The 21,589-nt window shown below is 38.5% G+C and overlaps 1 protein-coding gene across 1 annotated transcript in view; it reads right to left on the minus strand.

Annotated features, from left to right (window-relative positions):
- The window catches only part of gk5 (glycerol kinase 5), a 143,868-nt gene that overhangs the window by 96,271 nt on the left and 26,008 nt on the right, over positions 1–21,589 (minus strand). The window contains exons 5-6 of the mRNA XM_051922915.1: positions 9,725–9,856; positions 7,868–7,943 (exon numbers count right to left, since the gene is read on the minus strand). Coding sequence (XP_051778875.1) covers positions 7,868–7,943; positions 9,725–9,856 — 208 coding nt within the window. The remainder of the gene's footprint in view (positions 1–7,867; positions 7,944–9,724; positions 9,857–21,589) is intronic.

Here is a 21,589-nt window from a genome sequence, read left to right on the forward strand (position 1 = left end):
ACTTCTACACACAACGACCAGAGCTAAGGAGCTCCATGACTTTCTGAAGGCAGATAAGAAAGCCTGACTGACTGCACCACATTATTTTTGTGGCTATAGTTTTGTTTTCTTTCACTACATCGTGTGTTTGTTTTCGTCTTGAGTAAGAAGTAAAAGGGAATGGCTGGGTTTGTGCCCCAAATGAGGAAAGGTGCAAAATAAGAAAACTACTTCTGTGCAGACTTTTCTGCACTTTTTTCCCCCTAATTTGTTCTTACAATTGCAGCCCTGGTTCCTACTCTCTGTGGCCACTACACTCCTTTCACATCACTTACAGGCTGCTTTCCTTAAGCTCTGCAGTTTTTTTAACAATTTTTTTATTTTTGCACCCCCCCACTGCTCTTCCCTTTTTTTCTTTTCCAAACAGTTTATACTGCAGGCACACCAGCCAGGTCCTTCTCTCTACTATAACTGGAGTGGCGTGCCTATAGAGGAGTTATTTCCTCCAAGCACACTTGTTGTAGACTGCCTGCTTGTTGTTTTCCACCATTGTAGCCACAGTAACACGCAAGGCAAGAAGGCACAATAGACAGCTGTGGCATATTCTTCCCCCATTCCTAGACCAGACACACTCTGCTCCTGGTGTAATCATGCTGTATAACTTTATATAAAGTAGGGAATGTGCCTTGTGCAATGCATGCAGAAGCAGGGCGAAGAATACTCAAGAACTAGGTCTGTTGGGGAGAGGCTTTATTTTGTCTCATCCTTTGCCAGTTCTGTTCATTAGCTCTGTTCCGCTGGGTATTTCTGTATAAAGTGCCGAAATAAATTGGATCTGCTGCCATTTTTAAATGTAATCATCTTTTTACAAACTCTACATTTTAGTTTGTTGACAGTGTCCGATCTTTCACATCCAACCATTTCCAGACATATGACTAAATGTTATAGCCTTTTGTTGAATAAGCTCATTTGTAAGAAAAGTGTCACTCTTCATATTCTTTGCATTAATCTGTTTTGACTGTGCACACCTTCGAATTCAACAATTTAAATCGGGAAAAAAAACACCTAGTCCTACTTCAACTCAGCGTTCTTACACTTGACCCTTTCTATCTAATGGCACACACACAGAATAGACTCTACTTATGCTTAACATATCCACTGCTTTGCCAGACTTTCCCATCATGCTGAAAATATTCCATGTCATAATCTTTATACTCTATTTGTCTCAACCTGTTCTCCCTGCGTCTTTATCTCTCTTGCCACCAAGCCAGCACTTGCACAGCACATCAGACCCAGGACCATCATATACTCAGTTCCCCCACTTGTGGTTTGGATGATTGTCCAAATTGTTTAGTTGTTGCTTTAAACAAAAAACAGAAAAATACTAGTTGTAATCAATACAAATTAAAACAATGAAATATAACTGAGTGAGAAGCACGGTCCCAAAGAGAAACAGTTTGGTCACTATCAATTTGCAGATGTAGGGATTCAATAAACTAGCACAGAATGGTCTCCATTCATTAGCTTCCTCATTGGCGAAATATTCGTGTCCTTAATATTGTACAATACACCAGAAACAGCACTTCAGGTTACTACCTTAAAATCCAAAAAGCATATAGGAAAGAAAATCTGCTGCACTATGGCTTAGACCAAAGAACACTCTCACCAGATGGCCTCTCATTTCTCATCTTTATGGTCTCCCCTCCCTTTTCCTTTTAAACATAGCAGTTTGTATACACTATACATATTACATGCAATTTACAAAATTCAAATGGGTTGACATTGGGCTAAACCTGAAAGACAAATACAGTGGAACCTTGGTTTGCGAGTAACTTGGTTTACGAGTGTTTTGCAAGACGAGCAAAAATTTTTGATAAATTTTGACTTGATAAATGAGCGAGGTCTTGCAATACGAGTAGTATGTATACGCTTTGTCTGCTGAGCGTCATGTGATCACAACTGAGCTGATGGCTCTTCTCTCTCTCTCGCTGTGGGATTGTGGGCAATCATCTATTCTCTGTCTGAATCGCGTGCCTCACTCATAGTAAACATTCGTACAAGCGTATATTGTTTACTACAGCATTAGCATTGTGACTGTGTGTGCGCGCGCGTGCTTGTGTGTGTATGTGCTCACTCGCATGTGTGTGTGCTTGCTCGCTCACGTGTGTGTGTGTGTATGTGTGTGTGCACGTGTGTGTGTGTGTGTGTGCTGTGACGTGCGAGTCCCCGTCTTGCACACTAAAACACAAAGCTGAGTCTCAGTACTTTACCAACACCAGCTTTATTCAGCTTGAAACAGACACAGCATTCAGGCAGGGCCCTGCGCATTTACAATGTTCCTTGTATCACCCATCGATGGCAGGCGCTTATAGCATGTCCGCGATCTTTTCGGATTCGCTTTTACGGCGAACTGCTACAGCGCTGGGAGATTGCGATTGCTTTGGGACGTTCTTCCGTGTGTCGTCCCGTTGGGTGGAATCCCTCAAGAGTTTAGAAACTCACTCACACCAGCCATGATTCTTTTCAAAGGTAAAGTGCAGGTTAATTTGTTTTATGTATTTTTACTTTATGTTTTGTATTAATCATTTTTATATGAATAGTTTTGGGTTGTGGAACAAATCATCTAAGTTTCCATTATTTCTTATGGGGAAATTCACTTTGATATACGAGTGCTTTGGACTACGAGCACGTTTCCGGAACGAATTATGCTTGCAAACCGAGGTTCCACTGTATAGGAATCACCTACTAACCACCAGTTGCAGAAGCCAAGACACAAGTATAGATTAAACTTCCAAAAAATACATATACACAGTCAATTATTCAATATTTTCTAAGCTCAAACAAACATAAACAAATTCTATATGGCAATGCTAAAAAATGAAAAACAGGATTTAATAAAATGGAAAAACATTTGAAATGATTATTGAATGTACAAACTTAAACACTTGGGGGAAAAATAAAAACTCATTGGAAAAGCATGACATCATTTTTCACACAATTCTCACGGGTGCAGAGAACTGGGGGCCCATAGAGCACTCCAATACTAGGCTACTGTGCCAGTTGTCTAATGATGGCTGGCACAAATCTTGGAGGTGACTCAAGTTTGTCCAAAGCGCACCATATCCTAAAGACACTTCATCTAAAATTCTATAAACATGTGAGCTTTGCTACATAAGGGAAAAATGCATTGGTCCTTGCTTATGCATAAAGCTACCTCTTGTCCTCACCTAGGCAACTTGGATTATATTTCTGTTATACTGTTTCCTGTATACAAGGCACTATTCAAACAAACCAGTTACAAAAGCAATTACAATGTGGCCAGAGTGATCCATCTCAGTACTTCTGGATTTGAATGCAAGGGCCAGTACATGTTCAAAGAGGCTGCAACTTGTAACCACTCCATAAACTTGAAGGAATACTAGCGACTGGGAGCCCGATCGAATCGGGCTACAAATTCTACATTTGTGGTGGCTCTGAGGCTAGGGATCTGCACTGGCAATCGGAAGGTTGCCGGTTCGAATCCCGTAAATGCCAAAAGGGACTCTGCTCTATTGGGCCCTTGAGCAATGCCCTTAACCTGCAATTGCTGAGCACTTTGAGTAGTGAGAAAAGCACTATATAAATGCAAAGAATTATTATTATTACTTTCTCTGCAAAAGAGAAAGTCCCTGAAATGATTTTGTTCTAATATATAGATTTGAGCAAATTTTGGTGTTTCACCCTCTCCGGGGTGCAATGGTCCAGACTGATGGTATATTTGGCCATGTATTCTGTAACAATATGGACCATGGCCTGGAGGCAGTTGTACTTTCTGATATTTTCCAAGAAGTGCTTGGAGTTTGGGTCTAAATATGTCAACAGGTTCTTAAACCTGTCAGGGTATCTGTAAGGGTTAATTCGAACTCGACCTTTATGGCAGAAATTGTATTCTCCACCTTGCTTGTTCTCACAGGTGAAGTTGAATGAGTTGCAATGTTTGCACAGATTGTCAAATGTGCCAGAGTGGTGCTCCGGAACTTCGTCCTCAATAATATCTGTGTGATTGCACATGGCAATGGCGTGCTGCTGAGCATTTTCACGCCGCAAGGCACGGGCTGCTCGATGTCTTTCAACCCGTGCTGCATTTGTGGCTGCTTGAGCTTCTTCAGTCACTTGTGCACGATTTCTTTCAGCATTAGTAGCATTCTGTAGCGCACGTTCTTCATCTGTCCTTTGTGTCCGATTTGCACGATTTCTTTCAGCATTAGTAGCCGCACGCTACTCATCCGTTTGTTGTGCACGTTGTGTACGTCTGGTCACATTTACAAGTCTACGTTCCTCGTCAGTCATGTGACTTTGTTTCCTACACATCCTTTCCGCGGCCGCTGCTGTTGTGGCTGCATTGTGATTGTCACTACTTTTAGATCAGAGATCGGCTAAAATGTAAACAATGACCCAGCCGTCATTACTCATGCTTTTAACGTGTATTGAGTCGAGGTATTGATGCGAACAACATACATACGGGGTATTGACGCGAACACCATACATACGGATACTATCAAATTATATACAGTATAAGGATCCTGCATCTGAATCACCTTACATTAGTAAGTGCATAAATTATGTTGCGGTCATTAAACGCATCACAGTAAGAGCCAATCAGAAACCCTGTTATTAGAAGTATGCACACTGCTGAAAATCCAGGATGCTGCCTTAAAAGGAAGGAAGCCCTCAGAAAAGCTAAGGCTAACCTGTCATATGCCATCAAACAGGCAAAGCATGCATCTTCTTTTTCGACTGCTCCTGTTACAGGGTTGCCACAGCGGATCATCTTTTTCCATCTTTTCCTTTCCTCTGCATCTTGCTGTGTTACACCCATCACCTGCATGTCCTCTCTCTCCACATCCCTAAACCTTCTCTTAGGCCTTCCTTTTCTCCTCTTACCTGGCAGCTCTATAGCATATGCAAGAAACATCCACAGCCACCAAAGAAACTAGATACTTATGGAAAGGTATCAAAACTATTCCAGACTACAAGCCAACTCCATCTGGTGTCAGTGATGATGATTATGCCTCTTTCCTGGGCATGTTGAACAACTTTTATGCTCAATTTGTTCTACAAAACAGCAAACCTATAAGGAAACACTCCCTTTCTTAAATGGATACATGATCTGTCGGACTACAGCTGAGGTGCAGAAAATCTTATCCAAAAATCAGCCCACACAAGGCTGCTGGACCAGACAGTATACCTGGTTATGTGCATTATATATCTGTAACCCATTGCGCAGCCAAGCAGCTGTTTCCAAATGTTTTAAGACTACCACTACCATTCCTGAGTCCAAACAAGCAACAGTAACTTGCCTAAATAACTATTTTCAAATTGCACTCACTTCTGTCATCATCATGTGCTCCCCAGTCACCTTAACCTCCTCCAGTCTGCCTACTGCCAAAATTGGTCCACTGATGAAACTATTTATCATTTGGACAGACAAAAAGAATACTTATGTAAGAATGTTGCCCATTGATTTTAGCTCAGCATTCAACAAATAATCCAACAACTTTGAAACTCAGTGGACTAGGCATGAATGCAGTATTATGTAACTGGATTTTGGATTACCTTACTAAACACCCTCTGTCAGTTAGACAGGCACTCTCATTTCCAGCACAATCAGGCTACGCACTGGTACACCACAGGACTGTGTCCTGTCTCACTCTATTGACCTGCAACTGCACTGCCAGGTCTAGTTCCAATTACATCATCATTTGTTGATACAGCTGTAGTAGACCGCATTAGCAAGGTTAAACTCCTGACAAGCTAGTGCACAGACAACAATCTCTCTATCCATGTGGAAAAAAAAAACAATAAGAGGACTATTAACTTTAGGATGTCTTTCTATGCATTAAACTCACTTTATACACATGGATCAAATGTTGACACTGTTCAAAGATTCAAGTTCCTTGAAATGCATATTACAGGGGACCTCACCTTGGAGCCATAACTCTTCTTCTCTTGCAAAAAGGTTAAACAACTGCTTTACTTTCTGATATGGATGAGGAAGGCAACCTTCCCTTTCTCAATTGTCACTACATCTTACTGGCGTGTTACAGAGACAGTGCTAACCAGCTCTATTACCATGTGGTTCGGGAACTGGAGCATTAATAATCATAAGATGCTATAAAGGATTGTGAGGAGTGCATCACTGGTATGTCTCTGCTTTCCCAGCAAAATATCTTTAATAAACATTGACTTTGTAAAGCATCCAACATTGAGGCCTATTTATTTCACCCCTAACTTAACTTTTTTGTCTTCCAATCGTCCAGTAAAAGGTCCTGCAGTATCCATGCCCGCTCAACCAAACTGTTTTAACAGCTTGTACCCCAAGGCTGACAGCCTCCTTATTGCCACCAATAACTACAGCTAAACTTAACTTTTTACGCTTTTTTCTCCCCCTTTAATCCTTACTCCTGCTTATATTCTAATTTTATGGAACTAGGACAGTGTAATAACTTTGTTTAATAACCCAACAACTAAGGATATGACAATTTCTTAATAAAATATGTTTATGCTATTGTCCGGAACCTGGTTTTGCACTGTGCTGTCTTCAGCACTTTGTTGTATAATGTGTTGCACTTTATGCTGTCTTATGTTATTGGCACATTACACCATGGTCCTGAAAATACACAGGTTGTCCCACCATCTACTTGTATATAGCTGCAATGACAATAAAGAATACTTGACTTGTCTTGATCCCAGGTAAAAGTGCCATGCTAACTTGTGTTGAGGATTGTTTGAGTCAAGAGTTGAAAGAAGAGATTAAGAGAGAAAGCTAACACTGGGAAGAACAGGTCACAGATACAAGAAAGAGTTAGACACAGGCTACGACAAAGTGAAAAGGCACTGCTTTGGTGTAACACCTGAAAATATGGCAAGCACAGATTTTTAGCCTGCTTAGGGGAGCTGGTTATCTAATTTTGTCGATCTTTTCAACTTTGTATTTTCCATCTGTTGGGCACACTATATGTATATGCATTTGTTTATTTAAAATATCATTTAAAATGTCATTCCCTTGTCACTGTTCCATATAATAAACATGTAAAATATCTGTATGAAAACTAATGTGGCATTAAAAGGAATAATATTTAGACTGGAGTCTGAACTTAAATAATGTGCCTTCTCTGGGGAGCTGTATGTTGTTCTGAGACTTTTCTTCTTTTCCTTTCATATTTCCAATGCAATGGGTAAAGCAGGTGGACAACTGTAAATTAGGAAATGCAGACCGTGTGTGTGAAAAATGATAGTGTCTAATCCTGGTTTACTTCTTGTGTTGGGGATTTTTCTAGCTGGAAAGGCTCCACCTCTCATGTTATTAAACAATGTTAAAAAATACAACATTAATGCCATAGCCTCTTGTAATGTGCAACTCACTATTACATATGTTTTACCCATCTAAAACAAAACCTTTAGATTCACAGACAAATTTCTGTTACTATTTTACTTTATATTTTGGTTTAAATTTTACTTGTATTAAATTACTTCAGAGAAACAGACAGTAAATCCCTAAATAAAGTTAATTTTCCCTTATTACACTCAAAGTACCAGAAAAAATAACATTTATAAGGATGCATGGGAAATTGCTCACCATTGTAAAGTTAATACAGGTTTCTTTTCAATCCATTTCTCAATCTATCAAATAATATGCTAAGTAGAAAATGAAAGCTATTTATGTTTTACATTTATACTTTTAAGTAACATTTTTGATGATGTAATGCATAAGGAGCAATATATACATAATACATGCTTAACAATGACTAATTCCTTTAAACTTGTCAAAATTATATTTTGTTTGCGTGGAGCTTTTATTAGCATTTCTTTTAGTGTTCCCTATATAAGAAGTGTTTAACTGACAAACCATTGGTGAGTCTGTACAGTAGCCACGTATCTATTGTTCCAAAGCAGCAGTCATCTTTTTCTACAGCTTCCTGTGCCTGTGATAGAGTAAGGAAAACGAATGTCACTTGCAATATGCACAAACAGAAAAAATGTTGTTGTTCATCATCGTGTATGATATAACCAGATAAAAACTTTGAAGTACAATTAAACCAAATGATCCAATATCACAAGACATCACCTACCGCTGGATACAAAATATGGCCTAAGACTTACTAATTTAGTCAGTATTTTACTAAATGGTTAAAATTTTCAATGCCACTGTATTATAGATAACATACAGATGGAAATAGAAATATGTACTATATGATACTGCTGTGCTCCATTATTGCTAACCAGTTTCAAACCACTTTTTTTAATGTCTGTTTAAACACAAATCTGTCTTTATGTGCACTTATTATGTAATTAGTAATTTGTAAAGTGTGTATTTGTATCTACCTGTGATCTTGTTACAGTGCTCTGTGTTCGCACTCTGTGAAGAGTGCCTTACAAAAATAAATGTAACTAATATGAATAAAACCATACGTCACAATAAAAGCACCAGATGTTACATTTTTATCTTCGAAAGTTGCAAAGCCATTAATGTCCTATGCCGACATCCTCACTGATAACAAAAACTTAAGTTTAACTATAATTTAAATATCTGACTAGGTGTTGGCAGAACCAGACAGAGGCCTAGAACTACTGCAAAAAACAGACAAGCTAGGTATTCTAATAGAATTTCCCACTGGTTATAAATCTTCCTTTGCACTTTTCTGTCACATTCTGAATGCATAGTAGGTTTTAATCATCAAAACATACTGGAAAAAAGGTTTTTGAATAAAGCTTTAATAAAGTACTATTATTGTCTTATTCATGCTTGCAAATACTGGGCAGAATAAATATAGCAAAATTCTTACACCGGTTTTCAGAGCAATATGCATTGGCATATTACCAATGCAAATATTAGCATTATTATTCGTGTGCCATTTCTTCCAATAGTAAAATTGGCAATACATTGCAGTTGCTAGAATAGAGGCAATGGTTAGGGCTGGAGGTGAAAGTGAACAAATACAAACCCAACCAATAATTTTTGTAAATCAGAGCTGAAACAAATATATGTCACAGTATGAGAAAAATGTTTATGCTCATTACCTGGTTTTATCCTTATTTTCTGACTTCTTGGTCTTTAATTTTTTGTGAGCTTTTTGTATTGTCACCTTTTACCTCAAAAACATTATTTCTTAGATGTCAACATCCAAGTTCATCTGCTTAAACACATCTGGTGGCAAATTACTCCTTGCTACCAGATGAAAGAATACTGAATTAACCACTGCATTGTGAATTAACAAAGCATTCCGTAATCCCATCCAAAAATTAGATTATGCTAGTTCTATTGTTGGACTGTTTATTGCCGGAAATGTATTTCAGTGGGGGGGTTTCAGTGGACAGGCTTCACCATTATTCCTGCTGGTATGTTATAGGACTTAGGACATGGCTAGAAGATGGACATTGTGTGGGTTTATCTTTTGTGTAGTTACACAATTTCTTGCTAATATATATTGTTTAATATTTGATTATATTAATAAAAACTTGATAAAAAAAAGGGTTTTATCTGTTCAATTTATTTTCTTCTCAAAAACCTTTTGGGTTCAAATACTAAAATGTCCGTTAAGTCAATCAAAGCTTATTTCTTTCCTATAAAAATGTACATTAACAATAAATGAAGGTGGGAGAAAGTAATGTGATTGCATTTCCATTAACAAACATACCCATAGTATATACCTTTGAAATAAAGGTAAGTAAATGTGTGTTATGGTCTTGTTAAAATTCTTCTCACCTGTTTTATGTTCTGCAAGACCCAAGCCAGACGAAATGTGACATGCTGGGTTGAAAACTTGATAATACTTGCAGCAAGAAATCTTTTTTGTCTGGTTAGAAAGTGCAACATTTTGCCACAGCCATGAATTACCTAAAAATAAGAAAACAGAATTCACAGTGTTTTGTATTTTAATACAATACAATGGGATAAGCTTTTAAGTGTGCAGACAGACGAGGAGCAGTGGAACAGGTTTGAAAATGTTTTACATGTAATGCAGGACAGATACATACCTAAATTTGGAATTAAAAGGAAATTAAAAAAAACTCCACAGTGGATTAATAAAGATTTAAAAAAGAACTTGCAAAGGAAAAAACTGTTTGATAAGGCATATAAGACTAATGACTGCAAAGTGAATCGTAGAACGTATGAGAACATGAGAGCAACCATTAAGAAGGATATCAGGAAGGCTAAATACAGCAGATAAGGCAGAAGAAGACCCTAAGAGATTCTTTCAGTATTTTAGTAGTAAAAGAACAGTCAAGGAGGAGGTCGAGTACATCAGAAATAGTAAAGGGGAATTAAAAGATACAGACAATGAAATAGCAGATGCCCTAAACTTAGATTTTTCTGAGGTGTGTGCAAGTGAGCAAGTGGATTACCTCCCCTTTGGTAAATGTGACTACTAAGGAGGTACTGAGGGATTTAGAAATTGTAGAGGGAGAAGTGCTGCTCAGATTAAATAGGCTGAAATCAAACAAATCACCAGGGATGGATAATATTTACCCTCGAGTTCTTAAGGAGGCTAGTGAGTACATATATAAACCCTTGACACATATTTTTAGGAAGTCACTGCACACTGGAGAGATTCCGAAGGACTGGAAAATGGCAAATATCATCCCATTATATAAAAAGGGTAACCGGGCAGATCCAAGCAACTATAGGCCAGTAAGCTTAACATGCATCGCAGGAAAATTAATGGAAGGAATTATTAAGGATAAGATTGAGCAGTACATGGCAACGACAGGAGTTATTCCGAACAGTCAGCATGGGTTCAGAAGAGGGAGGTCTTGTTTTACTAACATGCTGGAATTCTACGAGGAGGCAACAAAAAGATTCAATCAAAGTGGAGCATACTATATGATATTATTTATCTTGGCTTTCAGAAAGCATTTGATAAGGTGCCACATTAGAGGTTAGGCATCAAACTAAAAGAAGTGGGAGTTCAGGGTGATGTTTTTAGATGGGTGCAGAATTGGCTCAGACAAGGGAGCAGAGGGTGATGGTTCGAGGAGCCTGATCAGAATTGGTTGATGTTAAGAGTGTTGTTCCACAGGGGTCAGTGCTAGGGCCGCTGTTATTTTTAACACACACACACATAAAAATATATATATATTATATATAAGATGAAGACCCCTGACAGGGGTTGAAAGCTCAGGAATAAAACTATTTTATGATACGTGATTCGTTTTTTCTCCCTTTGTGGATCTCCAACTGCAAATATATTATATATATATATATATATATATATATATATATATATATATATATATATATATATATATATATATATACACACACACACACAGTGCATCTGGAAAGTATTCACAGAGCATCACTTTTTCCACATTTTGTTATGTTACAGCCTTATTCCAAAATGGAATACTTATGTACATGTGATTTCTCAGTTTTTTTATTTTTTAATAAATTTGCAAAAACCTCTAGTAAACTTTTTTCACGTTGGCATTATGGGGTGTTGTGTGTAGAATTCTGAGGAAAAAAATGAATTTAATCCATTTTGGAATAAGGCTGTAACATAACAAAATGTGGAAAAAGTGATGCGCCGTGAATACCGATACTTTCCGGATGCACTCGACTGATAGACCCGGTTTGCTGCGTAAAACATCCTGTGGGGGGACAACGGCAGTGTACTAATCTTTCTTTCTTTACTTCCTTAGAAAGGCAGAGATGGCGCAACCGTAAAGAGCGCCCGAATGGCTCTAGAAAGCGCACACTTCCGGGTTCATTCCTTCCCTCTGCTGACCCATGATGACGTCATGCTCCCAGAATCCACCACGACTCTTCCCAGCATCCCTCACGTTAATTTCCTGTCCGCCACCATAAAATGTCCGTCCTCCCTCCCTTCAATGTCTTTTTGAGTTTATGAAAAACAAATTGACAATTTATTTTGCAGTATACGGGGCTAAAAACCCCAAAACTTTATCATTGTTTGTGTCCTTATTCACTATATATTAGTAGTGTAACGAGATCTCGTGGTACGAGATCTCGCGAGATCAGATTTGTCTTGTGAGATGCGTCTGGTCTCGCGAGAACGTGACGATATCCTTGCGTTATTGGCATGATGGAGTGTGAGGGAGAAGTAAGGATAGAAGATGTGCCCGCAACATTTAAATCGTTGGTGTGGCAACATTTTGGATTCCTTGTGGAAATAAGAAACGGCGAAAAAATGACAGACAAAACAAAGACAATTTGCAAACACTGTAAGAAATTAATACCATACACCTCTGCTAACACAAGCACTATGCAAAAGCATTTAGAAAACAACCACAGCTCGTTACTAAAAGCTGCGTCTGTGAAGAAAACGGAAAGCAATTCAGTTCGCATGAAAGGGCAAACAACCATAACAAATGCCTTTGCAGCTAAACTTCCACCATCCAATGCAAGAGCCAAGGCAATAACAAGAGACATTGGCGTTTTCATTGCAGCCGATATGAGACCATTTTCAGTGGTGGAAAATCTGGGATTTCGGCGACTCATCCACACACTGGAACCAAAGTATGCCATCCTGTCACGCGCACATTTTACTCGCACGGTGGTCCCGACTCTCTACAGGGAGTGCAAGGTAAACGTTGCACAGGCTCTGAAAGAGGCAGAAACCATCGCCATAACTACTGACGGTTGGACTTCTAGGTGTACACAGAGCTATATCACAATTACAGCCCACATTATCAACAGTAATTGGGAAATGGTACATTTTGTACTGCAGACGCGCCCACTTTTTGAATCACACACAGGGGCAAACGTCGCTGAAGTTTTACAAGAAGCTGTCACACAGTGGGGTCTTAAAAAGCCAAACCATTGCATCGCTATTGTAACAGACAATGCGCGTAATATGGATGTGGCTGTGCGCGAGGCAGGATTTGAGCCGCACATCAAATGCTTCGCGCACACAATAAATCTCGCTACACAGGCTGGCCTCGGTGTTGCACGTGTCGCTCGTTTGCTCGGGCGGGTGAGACGTGTAACTGCTTTTTCTCACCGGAGTTCGACAGCTGCCGCGGTATTGACGTCTAAGCAGAAGCTGCTACAACTGCCACCGCACAAATTAATAATGGACGTCACCACGCGATGGAATTCATCATTGGATATGCTGGTTCGTTACCTGGAGCAGCAGGCTGCTATAGCAGCAGCGCTCACCAGCCCAGAAATAAGACAAAATGCCCGAAACATTGACACACTGGATACCTGCGACATTGTCAATGCCGAATTTCTTGTGAAAAAATGTAGACATGCTTATATTCTTAAAAAAGAACATGACCATATCTTAGGCTGTTCTGTATAGGTCATTACCTCATTACCTAGGTCTTAGCTCTTTTTCCATGCTTAAGAAAATTTTGTTCATTGTTTTGCACTCTGAGTTTTAAGAGAGCACTACTTTGATAGTTACACTAATTATGGTTAATTGCACGTAAAGGGATATTTGTGTTGTTTATTATTTATTTTTATTTATACTATTTAATTTTATTGTGCAATTAATTGCCTGTCAGTTTGTGGCAAAATATTTTGCAGTGTTTACATGTTATTACTGCATATCATTCATCAAAATAGAAGTTTTATTTCATAAAGTTGATTTCAAAATGGACATGCATTTTTTGCATTTTGTGTTTTTCAGTTAAATAAAAGGCTATTTTTGCTATATATTTAAACATTGAGGATTTCTTTAAAAAGAACCCAGTCTCGTGTCTCGTCTCGTGGGAAAAGCGTCTCGTCACACCCCTACTATATATATATATATATATATATATATATATATATATATATATATATATATATATATATATATATATATATATATATATATAAATAATTTAGATAGGAATATAAGTAACAAGCTGGTTAAGTTTGCAGATGATACCAAGATAGGTGGATTAGCAGATAATTTGGAGTCCGTTATATCATTACAGAAGAACTTGGATAGCATACAGGCTTGGGCAGATTTGTGGCAGATGAAATTTAATGTCAGTAAATGTAAAATACAGGTAAAATTCCGTTACCACAAACTTACAGGAAACTAAAAAATATTTCGTTGTAATGAAAATTTCGTTTTAATGAGATTCTGTATTTGTTGCTACAGTGCTTTCTTCAACTTGCATCCAGGTGTCTGCAATCATTTCAATAGATTCTTTCGCGTTAATTTTAACCTTCTCCTCTCTACAAGTTATGCTGACGAGAATTTTTCTCAGCATTTCCTTGCGATAATTTTCAGGGTGCGAATGATGCCCAAATCCAATGGCTGAAGCACTGCTGTGCAATTGAGTGGGAGGAATTCAACGAGAACATTATCTAAATGCGGAAGCATGTTGTGGGCAGCACAGTTATCAATCAGAAGCCGAATCAATCTTTTCTTCTTCTTCATATTGTGAGGTTTCTGAACTCTTTTGGGATCCCTCTCACCCAATGGGAACGTCATGCTTAAGTGCGTCCCGAAGCGTGATTGCCGCGTCTGTGAAAGATTGTTTGTCCGTTTTTTGGGCAGGGCAACAGCAGGCTCACAGCAGTGCAGTGAGGTGCCACAGAAGCAAATCCTAAAAGATCGGGGTCGCGATATAAGTACCTGCCTTACACCCCAAAACACGAGGCTGAGTCTCAATACTTTAGCAAAACCAGCTTTATTCAGCTTGAAACAGGAACAGCAGTATTATTTATTGTAGCGTGATCTGCCACTCTCCTATAAACAGAAACAGCAGTCAGGCAGGGTCGTGGCCAGGTTAGTGGCCAAGTAATCCTGTTCCCGGCATTTACAAAGTTCCTTCCATCACCCATCGAATTTGCTTTGGCGTTAATTTTAACCTTCTCCTCTCTACAAGTTATGCTGACGAGAATTTTTCTCAGCATTTCCTTGCGATAACTTTCAGGGTGCGAATGATGCCCAAATCCAATGGCTGAAGCACTGCTGTGCAATTGAGTGGGAGGAATTCAACGAGAACATTATCTAAATGCGGAAGCATGTTGTGGGCAGCACAGTTATCAATCAGAAGCCGAATCAATCTTTTCTTCTTCTTCATATTGTGAGGTTTCTGAACTCTTTTGGGATCCCCCTCACCCAATGGGAACGTCATGCTTAAGTGCGTCCCGAAGCGTGATTGCCGCGTCTGTGAAAGATTGTTTGTCCGTTTTTTGGGCAGGGCAACAGCAGGCTCACAGCAGTGCAGTGAGGTGCCACAGAAGCAAATCCTAAAAGATCGGGATCGCGATATAAGTACCTGCCTTACACCCCAAAACACGAGGCTGAGTCTCAATACTTTAGCAAAACCAGCTTTATTCAGCTTGAAACAGGAACAGCAGTATTATTTATTGTAGCGTGATCTGCCACTCTCCTATAAACAGAAACAGCAGTCAGGCAGGGTCGTGGCCAGGTTAGTGGCCAAGTAATCCTGTTCCCGGCATTTACAAAGTTCCTTCCATCACCCATCGAATTTGCTTTGGCGGAGAGACACAGCAGAGCTGTGAGCCTGCTGTTGCCCCGGCAACATATAAACAGTCTTCCAAAGACGCGGTGATCGCACTTCAGGACGCTCTGCGGCTTGTTGTCCAGTTGGGGGAGGTCCCAAGAGAGTTTAGAAACCTCACATTTACTTGAACGAGTGCCGCATTAATAGGAATGTTTCTTGAACGAGCATCACTGAACCACATAAAAACGGCCTTTTCGACGTCTTCAAATGCAGCAGTTCACATACATTTGCAACCCGAGATTTTTCTTCTTCTTTTTTTGCTTGGTCTTTCAAGAACGTTGACAGTGTTGATGACAAAATTCTGAATTCACTGGCAACGTCTTTTTTCCGCAATCGAGAGCTGCAAAAATGTAATTTGTTTTTTCTAATATGAACGGTTATCGTTTTTTCGTGTCTGCCATTTCTATGGGAGGGTGACAATGACTTAAATTCCAATGGATGTTTTTCAAATGTTGACGAGCAATAAACAAAAGGTATCACTGAAAACCACCAAAAACAAAAACAGCAAAAAAACAGTATGAGGAAAGTTCGAAAAAATAATTTTTTTTTTTTTTTTACTTTACAATGTTTCTGCTTGGGGATCGTTGTGCACAACTGAGCTGCAACCACAGAACTAACTGCTCTGTGGATGATTCATTCAGGCATTTCAAGGTCTTTTGGGCACTTCATAGTAACGAGATTTCTATAGAATCGTGTCATATGGGGAAACTTTCGGGACCATAAAAATACTCAATTGCAATGAAAATTTTGTTGTAAAGATATTAGTTGTAACGGAATTTCACCTGTATTACACATAAATGTTAGGTTTGAATACACAATGGGCGGCCGAAAAATTAAGAGTACACCTTATGAGAAGGATTTAGGAGTCATAGTGGACTCTAAGCTATCGACTTCCTGACAGTGTTCAGAAGCCACTAAGAAGGCAAACAGAATGTTAGGTTATATAGCACGGTGTGTGGAGTACAAATCCAAGGAGGTTATGCTCAACCTTTATAATGCACGGGTGAGGCCTCATCTGGGGTTGAATTATGAGGAAAGATTAAAAGAGATGAGCCTATACAGTTTAAGCAAAAGAAGATTAAGAGGTGACATGATTAAAGTGTTTAAAATTATGAAGGGAATTAGTACAGTGGATAGGGACTGTTATTTTTAAATGAGTTCATCAAGGACACGTGGACACAGTTGGAAACTTGTTAAGGGTAAATTTCGCATAAACATTAGGAAGTTTTTCTTTACACAAAGAATGATAGACACTTAGAATAAGCTACCAAATAGTGTGGTAGACAGTAAGACTTTAGGGACTTTCAAAACTTGACTAGGTGGCTAGGACTGGTGAGCTTTGTTGGGCTGAATGGCCTGTTCTCGTCTAGATTGTTCTACTGTTCTAATTTGCAAACAAATCTGACAGCACTACAAATAAACGAGCAACCACATATCAAAGAGTTGGGTTTGTCTTCCAATCATCTGGCCTTATTATTATTATTATTTTTTTTTAAATCAGTGGGTGCATTTAATTGTTTTATGGGTGGGGGTGCTATGGTAAGTAGTTTATGGGTGGGGGGGTGCTATGGTAAGTAGCTTTAGTAGCATAAAAAGAGACAGAACATTTCCAAATTAAGAATATGCTTACTTATTTGAAGAATGAGACTTCTCAGTAAACTTTATTCATTTTTATGTAATTAAACATAAAATAACACATTTATATATATTAATTTACCACTCTGGAGCAATCTACATAATCATTTGTGGAAATAAAGCATGATTTGTTCCTCTGTATTTTGAGTATGGCCCACAGTTACACTTCCAGTATGTTCAAAGCTTAAAATAATTCTGAATTGTACCATTTACAGTAGGTTTATAAGATCATTACTGTCAGGTTTACAGAGTACAGTGAAATTCTTACTCGCATGAGTCAATTACGGATGTTACCAGAATACATACTTCAGTAACAAGTTTACCAAAATTTTAAAAATGTAATGGTACTACCATTTTCTAGTATAAGTAGTACAGAGTGAAAAACAGTATCACACTTTTGTGGGAATGTAAGTAAATGACTTACTGTGGAAGGCAGAATACAGAATACAGTGACAGAAGCATGAGTAAAAACTACATATAAAAATGTCGTAAAGCACTGCATCAACACTTGTTGAAAAGACAAATAACAGTTTTTGTTTGAGGCAGGAGAAGTTTAGTGTGCAATTGCAGGAATCAATCTTATCACCACTTTTATAACATTAAGGAGTTAGCTTATAAATAAATTTGTGCGTGCCTTGACAGTGAAATAGTATGATCAATCACATGCTAGATGTAATCGTTTAGCTTGTAGTGTCACAAATGTGTAAGAAGAGATAAAATAATGGTAAGATGAATCACTTATTAAATACAGTGTCCTACACGGTCCCAATAAAGGAACGGAGGTTTAGCATTCATTCTCTCATTGTGTTGAGCAAGTCTGCAGCTGGCTGTCCATCCATCTTCTAACAAGTTTATGCAGTTCAGGGCCACGGGAGCAACCTTGCACACACCCACAATTATATAGCACAGAGTAAGGAGGAAAATGCACATCAGCAGTGCAAATAAAAATGGAAGAAAGTTTCAGACAAAGTGGCCATTTGGCATGTCCACACCAGAAATGAAAAAAACTTCATTTTTTTTTTAGTATGAAAATAAAATTTATTTAGTGCTTCAAAGCAGAAAGCACTTCAATTATATCAGAAGGACCGGCAATAAAAGCATATTTCTAAATACTGTATGAATCTGCAAAGCTAAATTTGTGTTATTTGCTTGGTTTTTGCAGCCAATCTAATGTTCATTAGTGTAACACCTAAAATGTGATGAACGTAGTGAAAACACATATGCAATTTATTTGAAAGGACCATAGTTAGTCACTTAGACTGCGGATCCATTTAATATACTATTTCTGGATCTGCACACAGGCTGAGCAATAAAGTCAGATCACTCATGTAACACAATCTGAAAACAACACAACAAACTGTGTTTTATGAGAGCTCTGAAACAGTGGATTCATGTGAAACTGATAATGTTTAGATAAATGCAAAAAAAAAAATACAAGGAGAGACAGATTTGGAAGATTATGGCACTAGGATTTATTCACACTGTAAAAAATAAATCAACCAGCTAAAGACGCAAATATAAATCTTACAACAGGAAATGTTGCAAACCTAGCAAAGGAATTCTCTGACAAAACAGATTTTAAAAGCAACGTACAAAACAGCTTTAGAGTAGATTTAAATGAAGATATCCTGAATTATCTTGTAATTCACTAATTATAGATTTGATAATCTTTTCTCAGTTACTGGTGAGAAAATGTCAGAAAATAAATTTGGAATGTGCACAATAAATCAGGTAGCACATGATATCTTTCTTTATTTTATTTTTTCCACCTTAGAATAGAACATCCCCCAATTACTGATACACTGGGGCGTTTCCATGTCTATCACACCTTAACATTTGACAGTTATGAATGCTAATACCAGTTTACTAGTTGGGTAACTAATATATACCACTATTTAATGCTGTTGTAACTATTTGAATTTATATTGTCACAATTGGGTCACAAAGTTGCACAGACACTCTCAGGGATTCCCAGAGAGAAACTTTATTCAAATACTGCCAGAACAAACACAAGTCTTTTTGAGGTGCGATCTGGGCTCAGTGTCAAACCGGTTGCCACAGCTCCATCTCAAACCGGTTGCCACAGCTCCGTCTGAAACCGGTTGCCACAGCTCCGTCTCTCAATCAAAAGAACACAAAATCTTCCTCTTCAAAGGCACATTTCATATACTCATTTCACATCAATTCCTTCATCCTCCAGGAACTGCCTGCATACTCTTGCCACACAAGGCCAGGCATTGTCATGCACCAGGAGGAACCCAGGACCCAATGCACCAGCATAGGGTCTGACAATGGGTCCAAGGATTTCATCCTGATACCTAATGGCAGTCAAGGTGCCGTTGTCTGGCCTGTAGAGGTCTGTGTGTCCCTCCATGGATATGCCTCCACAGACCATCACTGACCCACCACCAAACCGGTCATATGCTGAACAATGTTACAGGCAGCATAACGTTCTCCACAGTTTCTTCCGACGCTTTCACGTCTGTCACATGTGCTCAGGGTGATCCTACTCTCATATGTGAAAAGCACAGGGTGCCAGTGGTGGACCTGCCAATTCTGGTATTCTAAGGCAAATGCCATTCAAGCTTCATGGTGCCAGGCAGTGAGCACAGGGCCTACTAGAGGACGTTGGGCCCTCAGGCAAAACCCATGAAGTCTGTTTGTGATTGTTTGGTCAGAGACATTCACACCAGTGGCCTGCTGGAGGACATTTTGTAGAGCTCTGGCAGTGCTCATCCTGTACCTCTTTGCCCAAAGGAGCAGATACCGGTTCTGCTGATGGGTTAAGGACCTTCTATAGCCCTGTCCAGCTCTCCTAGAGTAACTGCCTGTCTCCTGGAATCTCCTCCATGCCCTTGAGACTGTGCTGGGAGACACAGCAAACCTTCTGGCAATGGCACATAACGATGCGCCATTCTGGAGAAGTTGGATTACCTGTGCAACCTCTGTAGGGTCCAGGTATCGCCTCATGCTTTAATTAATCAGATTAATATCCCAGAAGTTTCAATGACTTGATGCTATACTATGATTAAAAAGTGTTCCTTTAATTTTTTGAGCAGCTTATATAGTATTGCAGAAAAAGTCACAATATTGCACACTTGAATAATGGAGGCACTTTTAATAAAATGGTGTTGAACAGGATTTCTATTTTTTTTCATGTTATCAAATTGGTATAGAATATCATGAAATTTCATTGGTATTGGTCCATTGGTTTGTATCAAATATAAACAAACATTCTGCTTTTGTGACAACCCTAGTAATAATGAACATGCAGCTTGTTAGCATTCTTTAAATTACTATGGAATGTTGCAGATTTTAGCAGCATTTCTTTCAGTGTACCCCATACTGTACCGTACACATTATTAGCAAGTATAACTACCTTACCTAATCCACATTGATAGGGACCCAAGTACAATGGGTGACATCTCAGTATGATGCACCAGGGAAAAATATTTTGTCAAATGGTCTTTTCAGTCATTTGACACCTTAAATTGCGCTTTTTAATTAGATCACTTGGGCCACTATAAAACAATGAGGTATTTTAATTTCATAAAAATAACATGTCTTCCTAATTTTATTTCCATGGCTCTATTTTTACAATTCAGTCATGACTGAATTTGGATATTGAATTTATACTAGTATATTGTAGATTCAATATATACACCAGTATTCTTGAGCAACTGGTGATAGATATCAGACCATCATTAAACTGGTGACACAGGCCTGGTAGCATGATTAAAGCACACTGGTTAAAACAGCATGAAGAAAAGTTTAAGAACACACACAAAAAATGACAGTACATTCAAGGTATCACCTTTAAGTGTTTCCCACAAAAATCTGATCTACTAGTAGTGGGAATTTTTTTGGGGGTTGGGGAGCTTTTTTATTCCAGGTGTTAACAATTCAGGTTTGCCATAAGGTATGCAAAACTGTCTTTACTGTGCAGCTATAAGGCCGCTTATTCTATCTTTGATAGTCACTGTGGAGAAAAGTGTAGGAATTTAACAGGCAATTACAAAAATATAAAGGTTTACCTTCATGTTAAAATGTTATTAGCTTTATGCCTTATGTCTGCTGCTTTTGAAGAGCTAATACATACACAAAGCTGCAGCTCTGGCGATGAAGTATCTTCCAAATAATGCAATATGCTGAAAGGAATGATGGTAGTGCCGAATGGCTTCCAAATTTTCCATTGCAGAGTGGAATTTGTAAGACAAAATAAAAGAATATCTTTTATGGAAAAACAATATGCTGTATTTCAGCCTTAGAAGTTTTTGTTGGCTATTATATATTATTTTTCATGTTATTTCTAATTTTAGATGGTTGTTTTTTAATACTTCATTTTATGATTTTTGTTCATGTTGTTTTATTTGCAGTATTATTGTATGGATTTTTAAGTTTGTTTTTTTTTTGTTTTTTTTTTCTTCTTGTGTTATGCTGGTGTAACCCCAAGAGATGGGTCCACCTTGACATCACCTCTCAAGGACTGCCCTTGGTT

This window comes from Erpetoichthys calabaricus, chromosome 2, assembly GCF_900747795.2.
Source record: "Erpetoichthys calabaricus chromosome 2, fErpCal1.3, whole genome shotgun sequence".
Classification (NCBI taxonomy): Eukaryota; Metazoa; Chordata; class Cladistia; order Polypteriformes; family Polypteridae; genus Erpetoichthys; species Erpetoichthys calabaricus.